Here is an 11,541-nt window from a genome sequence, read left to right as displayed (position 1 = left end):
AGTCACCATGGCGCAGGACGTGAATGAGACACGCGCGGGGGGGAATGGGAGGAGTCGTGGTCACCATGGCGCAGGAAGTGAATGAGACACGTGGGGGGGGGGAATGGGAGGAGTCGTGGTCACCATGGCGCAGGACGTGAATGAGACACGCGCGGGGGGGGCGGGGAATGGGAGGGGGTGTGGTCACCATGGCGCAGGACGTGAATGAGACACGTGGGGGATAGGGAGGGCGTGGTCGCCATGATGGCTTGATATCCGAGCGCTGAGATAAGGCCGGTAAGAGTGAACGAGTGAGTTCTATTTTTTTGTTTGGTGTTCAAGCTGGTTTGGTTCAACCAAGCTGGTTTGGTGTTCTCTCCACGGCGGCTTCATCTCACAACAAGGATTGGCAGCTTGCCAATCACAGTGTGGATGAAAAAGGTGAGAGAGGGTTGATTTACGATTTCGCCCGTGACGTCACACCTTGATCGGATAGTCGTCGACCTTGGATTCTGATGCTCATTTCACCCTCAGTAACAACTCTGAAGGTCCTCAGGATGTTGGAAGTGACCGTTGGGATTTTGAAGATAAACTATTGGAGACAAAATGAGTGAAGGAAACGATTTCGGGGGAACTGTGGAGCCGAATCGTTTGGGGCCTTGTGGGAGCGATTCAAACAAAGTTGGCGGAACGTGTTGGTGGGGAATATGGAAACGATGATCACGTGACGTGTTAGTGGGGAAGAGGGAAACGCTGGTCACGTGACGTGTTAGTCGGGGAATATGGAAAAGATTGTGGAGGGGTGGTGTGGGATGGTTGTGAGTATTGTGGAGGCGCGGTGTGGGATGGTTGTGAGTATTGTGGAGGCGCGGTGTGGGATGGTGGTGGGTATTGTGGAGGGGCGGGTGGGATGGTGGTGAGTATTGTGGAGGCGTGGTGTGGGATGGTTGTGAGTCTAGTGGAGGGGGAGAGAGGGTGGAAGGGGGGAGGGTGGGATGGTATATTGTGGAGGGGGGGATGGTTGTGAGTATTGTGGAGGCGCGTTGTGGGATGGTTGTGAGTATTGTGGAGGCGCGGTGTGGGATGGTTGTGAGTATTGTGGAGGCGCGGTGTGGGATGGTTGTGAGTATTGTGGAGACGTGGTGTGGGATGGTGGTGGGTATTTTGGAAGGGCGGTGTGGGATGGTGGTGAGTATTGTGGAGGCGCGTTGTGGGATGGTTGTGGGTATTGTGGAGGGGCGGTGTGGGATGGTGGTGAGTATTGTGGAGACGCGGTGTGGGATGGTGGTGGGTATTGTGGAGGGGCGGTGTGGGATGGTGGTGAGTATTGTGGAGACGCGGTGTGGGATGGTGGTGAGTATTGTGGAGGGGCGGTGTGGGATGGTTGTGAGTATTGTGGAGGGGCGGTGTGGGATGGTGGTGAGTATTGTGGAGACGCGGTGTGGGATGGTGGTGGGTATTGTGGAGGCGTGGTGTGGGATGGTGGTGGGTATTGTGGTGGTGATGGTTCATGGGGGATTTAGAGAGGATGTTGGAAAGGGGGGGGGGAGAGACCCTGAAAGTTTTCACGTCCTGGTTCAAATCCTCTCCGAGGAGAACATGATGACCCGTCCGTGTACATTGTTTCCATTATAAATCCATGGTGGTTCATTTGATTTTCAGACATTTTTGAGTTTAACAAGTGTGGGCCTGTGTGGCTTCGTTCCTTCACTCTCGTAAACGACGACTGGATTGCGCCATTGTTTCAATTAGATCGGACCAACCGTATCATAAATGGCCATAACTTGGGAAACACCTGGGAAACATACTCAGGTCCCCAGCGTCAATTGTGACGTCATATCAAACGAAGAAGAAGAATTGTGACGCCCCTCCTCTCTCCCCCCAAGTCTCGCCCCTCCTCTCTCCTCCCTCCTCTCTCTCGCCCCTCTCTCTCGCCCCCACTCTCACCCCTCCTCTCACACCCCTCCCCCACCCTCCTCTCTCGCCTCCTCCTCTATACCCCTCTCTTGAATTGTGACGCACTCTCTCTCGCTCCCCCTCTCTCGTCCCCCTCTCTTGAATTGTGACGCCCCTCTCTCTCGCCCCTCTCTCGCCCCCCTCTCTCGCTCCTCCTCTCTCGCCCCTCCTCTCTCGCCCCTCTCTCTGTAAATGTATTCACAAATGTCTACCAAGCACAACAATTGATTCAAACCTTGGGAAAAAAACAGCTTTCAAACCCTTGGGAAACAGCTCTTTCCCTTGGGAAAATTCAAACTTGGGATTAATTAATAATTTGAACAATTAATTCAAACCTTTGGAAAAAACAGCTTTCAAACTTGGGAAACAGCTGAAACGGATGAAGAACGATATCAAACCTTGAAAAGGCACATACTCAGGTCCCCAGTGTCGATTGTGATGTCATACCAAACGAAGAAGAAGAAGAATTGTGAGGTCAATCGTGCAAAAAAATAATAATAATAAATAAACATTAATTGTGACGTCATTCGTGATGTTGACAGATAAATGGCTGTAACTTGGGAACCGCTTGTCCGATTAATATTGTGACGAATTTCGCCCGTCCGGCGTGCGATCGGCCACTTAACTCGAATCACGACGCGTCGCCCACCGGAACGGACAATTCAGTCGTGACCCTCTTGGAACTATCGCCAAGGAGCTAGTCACGGGTGGGGGTTTAACCTCACCACAACCCAGTCCGCATTCTACCCGCGCAAAATAGGGTGAATCGCCGAAAGTCGATATACCTAAGTACTCGCACGGGTAACCTACCGAGGGGTTGTACCACGCCACAGGTCGACTCTGGACACGAACCGCTTAAGCGGCTCGTTCCGTGCTACAGGGATAACCGAGCGGAGTTATCGTCGACCTTGACAGTTCAGATTAGTTACCGGGTGTTTTAAACCCACTATCAATCCCTTACGTGATGCAAGATGGAGATTCAACAAAGGAAAGAACGAAGAGAAACGGGGGAACAATTGGACAAGCACACTATTTCACACACGTAAGCAGGCAAATAGGAACAAAAGCAGGCAAATAGGAACAAAGGAAAGCACTACGACCGAATAAAGGCAATTATTTACAGCACAGTCACTTATACAGGTTTTACTTTGCAAGACTGGCGCCACAAACACACATACAAAAGCCCGAAAAGAAAAGAAAAGAAGTGACTTCCCTCATGGACCGACATGGTCCTCCTCTCCTACTACCGTCAGTGCGGTCGCGCCTGGTTCCGGCCTCCCACGCGGCCGGCGAACCCTCTCCGGCACCCCTCGTCCAGACGCGCAGGTCCACCACAGGCCGCATTGCGGCGCCTCCCGTCCGCGTCTCCACCAACAGGCCGCGCCAGGCCACGAGGGCGGGAACGAGAGAGGAGGAAGGGAGCGCTTTGGAGAGCGAGACCCAAGGAGAGAGACCGAGCCTTTTGGAGAGAGAGCGAGAGAGAGCTGGTGCCTTTTCCGGAGAGATCTTCAGCCAACATGAGCCACGACCAGAGAGAGTGAGCCTCGCGTCCGTTTGCCTTTTGTAAGACGGGGCTCTGCCCTTCGCCGCGTGGGGCTCCGCCCCGTTCGCGGCTCCCCCTCCCTTCGAGGCGTTTCCAGAAGACTCTCGAAGGGGGGCGTGCCCCCACTCCGACCGCCTCACGCCGGGCCTCCACCAATGGGGGGGGAGCTGCCCTGCCCCCCTTCCCTTGCCAGCCTTGGCACCGCAGAGGGGTGCGCAAACCCGCGCACTAGCGCAGGTTTCTTTTTTGCCGTTGTCGTTGGTTGGTTTGAGGTTGTTGGATCCAAAATAACGATAGAGAAAAAGAAAAATGGCGAACTCAAAGCGTCGCAGCCCGGATGAGTCACACATATTCCCCCTAAACAACAGGTGTGGACTAACTACACATGAACTTAGCGTCATAACTGATCTAAGGACCCTTTATGGTGTATTGCGAATTTCCACATCCGTAACAAAATTAAACCTTGAAAAGGCACATCCGCGGGTCCCCAGCAATATTCCTGGCAAGTTTCAATCAGATTCGACCGTCAATCGTGCCAATATATATATATATATATATATATATATATATATATATATATATATATATATATATATATATATATATATATATATATATATATATAAACATTAATTGTGACGTCGTTCGTGACGTCATAGCACCGTGTCTTGTCATTGGTTGACAGATAAATGGCTGTAACTTGGGAACCGCTTATCCGATTAATATCAAACCTTGAAAAGGCACATCCGCGGGTCCCCAGCAATATTCCTGGCAAGTTTCAATCAGATCGGACCGTCAATCGTGCAAAAAGAAAGAAAGAAATAAACATTAATTGTGACGTCATTCGTGATGTCATAGCACAGTGTCTTGTCATTGGTTGACAGATAAATGGCCGTAACTTGGGAACCGCTTATCCGATTAATATCAAACCTTGAAAAGGCACATCCGCGGGTCCCCAGCAATATTCCTGGCAAGTTTCAATCAGATCGGACTGGCGGTTGTCGAGAAACGGCGGTCGCAGAGACGCACACACACACACACACACACACACACACACACACACACACACACACACACACACACACACACACACACACACACACACACACACACACACAGATTGCTGGAATTATAGAAAGATGTCGAGGTTGCCTGAACATTTGGGTTCTCCATTGAAGCGAAAACATAGACATGGACACACACACAGGGACACACACACAGGGACACACACACACACACACACACACACACACACACACACACACACACACACACACACACACACACACACACACACACACAGACACACACACACACACACACACACGGACACGGACACACAGGGACATTGCAAGTCTCCATTCCCTTCGGGGCGAACCTAATAGTGTAATAATGGAGAGGATGAAAAAATGGCGGGGCGGCGAGTGAAAGGGAGAGAGGGTTGGAGGTAGAGAGATTGGGGGAAGGGGTGGGGTGGGAGGAGTTCGATGTGAAGGGAGGATGGGGGGCGTGGGGTGGGAGGAGTTCGGTGTGGAGGGAGGATGGGGGGCGTGGGGTGGGAGGAGTTCGGTGTGGAGGGAGGATGGGGGGCGTGTGGTGGGGGAAGTTCGGTGTGGAGGGAGGATGGGGGCGTGGGGTGGGAGGATGGGGGCGTGCGGTGGGAGGAATTCGGTGTGGAGCGAGGATGGGGGCGTGGGGTGGGAGGAGTTCGGTGTGGAGGGAGGATGGGGGCGTGGGGTGGGAGGAGTTCGGTGTGGACGGAGGATGGGGGTCGTGGGGTGGGAGAAGTTCGGTGTGGAGGGAGGATGGGGGGCGTGGGGTGGGAGGAGTTCGGTGTGGAGGGAGGATGGGGGGGCATGGGGTGGGAGGAGTTCGGTGTGGAGGGAGGATGGGGGGTGTGGGGTGGGAGGAGATCGGTGTGGTCGAATTTGTGTGGGGGGAGGATGGGGGGGTGGGAGAAGAGGGAAATATACTGTGGCATCAGACGCCCAACTAAAACAGACCTTCTGAGCCGGAGGTCCAAAGACCTCCACAAATGACCAAAATGATGTTTAAATTTAAACTTCATTTGTTGATCAAATACAAACCGAAACTGTCGTAAAAAGCAGGAACATGTTCGCAAACAAAACGCTCTCCACCCCCTCCGGACCGTCTTCCCGGCACACAGCTGGTCCCATTCAATGGCGGGCAACTGTCCGTGGGTAGCGCCATCTTCTGGGCCACCCTGTCCTCTGAGGCGTGTTCTCACTAAGTGTTGCACCCCTCTTCAAGACTCCATAGCTCACTATTACGCCATGGCTTGCAGCTGTTGGCCCAAATGACCCGTGATTACGTCCATTTGTGCCACGTGCTACAAACCCTCCACCTGGCCTCACCTGGACAATACAACCATCCCCTATTCTGCTCTAATGTTTACAATCACCACGTCCTCGGTGCGACGTGTAACCATACGACTTCCCTCTGACAGATCCCTAATACAGGAGGAAATGTCACCTACTCGAACACACGGACAGACCAAGCTATTGTTACCACTCCATGTGTGGATCCTCCTTCCCCCCCCTCTTTTTCCACAGAACAATACAGATTGTTTGTAAAATTACACAAAAGAGAGAACTCAATGCGTCCGCTCTCCCACGTGAGAGACTTGTTAATGATGATGTGTGTTTATGGATTTTATTCACCAAACGCTTCTCTTTTAATTGGTTGGTGTTTCAATGCAGATGATGCAGGGACCAAGTCACGGTGCTCCATCGGCCTCAACCCCGAGTGCATCTCAGCAAAGCATCGTCCGGCTTCCGAAAATGCTCTGCGCGTCCAGAAACACCGGCAATCCTGAACAGACACACCAAGAGGAATCCAAATACGAACGGCAGAGCAACAACCAGCAACAAGTTGCAATCAGAGCTGAACAGAGAGACCGAGTCGAACGGAGACACCAACTTGAGGAACCGAGACGCCGGCAAGACGAACGTGGTCTACAGATGTCCGAACGCCGATCTTCCGGACAGAACCTCCAGCAACTCACACAGAGAGACATGCAAGGCTTACTCGATGGACCATGCCGTACCAATACAATGCATTCCTCAAGGGAGGACCCGAGTCAGATGTTGTACTCGAGTTCATCATGGATGGACTCTACCACTGGGTCACGTATCACTGAGACCAAGATGATGCGGTCTTGGTCTTCAACGGTATACTCTACCACCGGGTCACATCCAAATCAGCGTGCGATATTACCCTCACCGTCATCACGACAGGACCACAACACTGGGTCGCATCCAAATCAGCGTGCGATATTACCCTCACCGTCATCACAAAGGGACTACAACACTGGATCGCATCCGATTCAGGTTGTAGTGTTGCCCTCACCGTCATCACGACAGGACCATAACACTGGGTCGCATCGAAATCAGCTTGCGATATTACCCTCACCGTCATCACGACAGGACCACAACACTGGGTCGCATCGAAATCAGCTTGCGATATTACCCTCACCGTCATCACGACAGGACCACAACACTGGGTCGCATCGAAATCAGCTTGCGATATTACCCTCACCGTCATCACGAAGGGAGCACAACACCGGGTCACATTCTCATCAGGGTGAGATGTTGCCCTCATCGTCATCACGAAGAGACCACAACACCGGGTCACATCCTCATCAGGGTGAGATGTTGCACTCATCGTCATCACGAAGGGACCACAACACTGGGTCACATCCTCATCAGGGTGAGATGTTGCCCTCATCGTCATCACGAAGAGACCACAACACTGAGTCACATCCTCATCAGGGTGAGATGTTGCCCTCATTGTCATCACGAAGGGACCACAACACTGAGTCACATCCTCATCATGGTGAGATGTTGCCCTCATTGTCATCACGAAGGGACCACAGCACTGGGTCACATCCTCATCAGGGTGAGATGTTGCCCTCATCATCATCACGAAGAGACCACAACACCGGGTCGCATCCTCATCAGGGTGAGATGTTGCCCTCATTGTCATCACGAAGGGACCACAGCACTGGGTCACATCCTCATCAGGGTGAGATGTTGCACTCAGCATCATCACGAAGAGACCACAACACCGGGTCACATCCTCATCAGGGTGAGATGTTGCCCTCATCGTCATCACGAAGGGACCACAACACTGGGTCACATCCTCATCAGGGTGAGATGTTGCCCTCATCATCATCACGAAGAGACCACAACACCGGGTCACATCCTCATCATGGTGAGATGTTGCACTCAGCATCATCACGAAGAGACCACAACACCGGGTCGCATCCTCATCAGGGTGAGATGTTGCCCTCATTGTCATCACGAAGGGACCACAGCACTGGGTCACATCCTCATCAGGGTGAGATGTTGCATTCAGCATCATCACGAAGAGACCACAACACCGGGTCGCATCCTCATCAGGGTGAGATGTTGCCCTCATCGTCATCACGAAGGGACCACAACACTGGGTCGCATCCTCATCAGGGTGAGATGTTGCCCTCATCGTCATCACGAAGAGACCACAACACCGGGTCGCATCCTCATCAGGGTGAGATGTTGTCCTCATCGTCATCACGAAGAGACCACAACACCGGGTCGCATCCTCATCAGGGTGAGATGTTGCACTCATCTTCATCACGAAGAGACCACAACACCGGGTCGAATCCTCATCAGGGTGAGATGTTGCCCTCATCGTCATCACGAAGAGACCACAACACCGGGTCGCATCCTCATCAGGGTGAGATGTTGCCCTCATCGTCATCACGAAGAGATCACAACACCGGGTCGCATCCTCATCAGGGTGAGATGTTGCACTCATCGTCATCACGAAGAGACCACAACACTGGGTCACATCCTCATCAGGGTGAGATGTTGCACTCATCGTCATCACGAAGAGACCACAACACTGGGTCACATCCTCATCAGGGTGAGATGTTGCACTCATCATCATCACGAAGAGACCACAACACTGGGTCACATCCTCATCAGGGTGAGATGTTGCACTCATCATCATCACGAAGAGACCACAACACCGGGTCGCATCCTCATCAGGGTGAGATGTTGACCTCATCGTCATCACGAAGGGACCACAACACCGGGTCGCATCCTCATCAGGGTGAGATGTTGCCCTCATCGTCATCACGAAGAGACCACAACACCGGGTCGCATCCTCATCAGGGTGAGATGTGGTCCTCATCGTCATCACGAAGAGACCACAACACCGGGTCGCATCCTCATCAGGGTGAGATGTTGCACTCATCTTCATCACGAAGAGACCACAACACCGGGTCGAATCCTCATCAGGGTGAGATGTTGCCCTCATCGTCATCACGAAGAGACCACAACACCGGGTCGCATCCTCATCAGGGTGAGATGTTGCCCTCATCGTCATCACGAAGAGACCACAACACCGGGTCGCATCCTCATCAGGGTGAGATGTTGCACTCATCGTCATCACGAAGAGACCACAACACTGGGTCACATCCTCATCAGGGTGAGATGTTGCACTCATCGTCATCACGAAGAGACCACAACACCGGGTCGCATCCTCATCAGGGTGAGATGTTGCACTCATCTTCATCACGAAGAGACCACAACACCGGGTCGAATCCTCATCAGGGTGAGATGTTGCCCTCATCGTCATCACGAAGAGACCACAACACCGGGTCGCATCCTCATCAGGGTGAGATGTTGCCCTCATCGTCATCACGAAGAGACCACACCGGGTCGCATCCTCATCAGGGTGAGATGTTGCACTCATCGTCATCACGAAGAGACCACAACCATGGGTCACATCCTCATCAAGGTGAGATGTTGCACTCAGCGTCATCACGAAGGGACCACAACACCGGGTCACATCCTCATCAGGGTGAGATGTTGCACTCAGCGTCATCACGAAGGGACCACAACACCGGGTCACGTCCTCATCAGGGTGAGATGTTGCACTCATCTTCATCACGAAGGGACCACAACACCGGGTCACATTCTCATCAGGGTGAGATGTTGCCCTCATCGTCATCACGAAGAGACCACAACACCGGGTCGCATCCTCATCAGGGTGAGATGTGGTCCTCATCGTCATCACGAAGAGACCACAACACCGGGTCGCATCCTCATCAGGGTGAGATGTGGTCCTCATCGTCATCACGAAGAGACCACAACACCGGGTCACATTCTCATCAGGGTGAGATGTTGCCCTCATCGTCATCACGAAGAGACCACAACACCGGGTCACATCCTCATCAGGGTGAGATGTTGCACTCTGCGTCATCACGAAGGGACGACCACACCGGGTCACACCAGAATCAGGGTGCGGTGTACTCAAAGTCATCATGGGTGTAGTCCACAAGTCTTCGCTCCCTTTCAACCGAGCAGAAAAGGATCACCCTCTCCAAGACCACCATCAAAAGGATCACCGTCTGCAAAACCAAGACTTTCGAAGTAATTCCACCGTTTGTTAATCTTTCATTCGAATCACATTTTACGTTTGTTCACTTGTGAAGTCTTTTTTGTGCTTTAATCAGGATTTGATCCTCAATTTCTCCACTTAGTCCGAGTTCACCTGTTGTTAACTCCTTGACTTGTGATCCTTGTGCAAAGTTAGTACCACCAATGTGTTCACCCTGCAAGTCCCACAATGGAAGTTCTAGGAATAACACAAACACACATTTTTTGTCGAATTCAATGTTGCTTTGCTGATGCTTTGGTGTTTTCATCCAAAAATCTGGATTCCAGGTTCTCGTCGTGGAAACAAGTTCAACATAACGGTCAATCCTTCTATTTACAAGTAATAAATAAATTGTACCACTGGACCTGCAGTTTACCTGGGCCCTGGCCTCATGTTGTAACTCAAATTTGGTAGAATTCTGACTGGTGGTTCTGAAGAAGAAGATTTTTGAAGTGCATCCCTCCTCCAGAAGAAGAGTGACGTCATGTATTGCAATTGTGGTTACATGTGAGAGGAGGGGTTGTGTTCAGGAGTGGGGTGGTGTTCAGGAGGAGGTGCGTTGTTCAGGAGGAGGGGCGGTGTTTATGAGGAGGGACGGTGTTCATTCATTAGGAGTGGTGGTGTTCAGGAGCTAACAGCTCGGCTCGAGAGATAATCATGGAACCCCAGGAAGGCCTTGATGTCACGGAGAAGAAAGAAACAACAAGGAAATCAGACAAAGGTGGAGGCCATTCAGCCCATCGTGCCTGCACCACATCAACACCACAACAATTTATCAACACAAGATCAAAAGAAGAAAATGCAAAAAAAAATTTAAACAAAATGTTTTTGTATTTTTTTCCCCCAGGGTTGGGGGCTCGGGTTAAAAACACAACCACATACCACACCTTGATGAGACCCCCATCAACAGCACTCCGCACACATGCTCATAATCATCCATCAATACTCAAACTACCTGAACGTCCTGCTCACATCCCTCTACCCCTCTATCTCCATACCTTCCAGGTACCGATCTCATTCTAATTTAAACTTATCTCCTGTTTCTGTTGCCTCTACTTTTCCAGGGAGACCATTTCATGCATGAACTACTCTCTGAGTGAAAGTCCCCTTCCTTACAACTTATTCCTCCTCTTCTTTATTATCAGGTTATGGCCCCTGGTCCAATCACTGTCTACTCTGTTTAATATAATTAATCTTCACTTGTTTTATCTCTCCCCTTCCCCTTGGACCCAAGATGATCATTTGCATGGGAGGGTTCCATAATGGACAATTGTACCGATGTCCAAACGCTTGAGCTCAGATGATAACAGAGACAGGTGATCATCCTCTCTTAGAGATCGGACATTCCAGGCACCCTCCTGAAGGGACCACCTCAGGTTAACCCATGGACACCACCATGTGGTGGCCAAATGATCGTGAAAAAAAATCTTGAAATCTAACTCCACAGAGCCAAATGATACTGAAATGTCGGTTGCTATGACAACACATCCAGAGGAAATAACAATAAGTGCAACAAAGCATCAAAGTGAACCAACGATTGAAACACCTGCGATGAATAAAAGGAGTTACACTGAACCTTCACAAGGGACTGAAGGAGCTTTCATTGGTGTGACAGA

The 11,541-nt window shown here is 51.3% G+C and overlaps 1 protein-coding gene across 1 annotated transcript; it reads left to right on the top strand.

Moving 5' to 3' along the window:
• The first annotated feature begins 244 nt into the window (after nucleotides 1–244).
• Nucleotides 245–10,305, top strand: LOC147007053 (uncharacterized). Its single transcript, XM_085867598.1, has 2 exons — nucleotides 245–420; nucleotides 6,199–10,305. The coding sequence occupies exons 1-2, from the start codon at nucleotides 412–414 to the stop codon at nucleotides 9,817–9,819; spliced, it is 3,630 nt and encodes a 1,209-aa protein (XP_085723724.1). The 5' UTR covers nucleotides 245–411; the 3' UTR covers nucleotides 9,820–10,305.
• The last annotated feature ends 1,236 nt before the right edge of the window (nucleotides 10,306–11,541 follow it).

Source organism: Eptatretus burgeri, unplaced genomic scaffold, assembly GCF_056783735.1.
Source record: "Eptatretus burgeri isolate ZD-2024b unplaced genomic scaffold, Ebu_testis_v1 Ebu_testis_scaffold_832, whole genome shotgun sequence".
Classification (NCBI taxonomy): Eukaryota; Metazoa; Chordata; class Myxini; order Myxiniformes; family Myxinidae; genus Eptatretus; species Eptatretus burgeri.
Note: the sequence above shows the minus strand (reverse complement) of the source record. Positions and strands in the feature narration are given on the sequence as shown.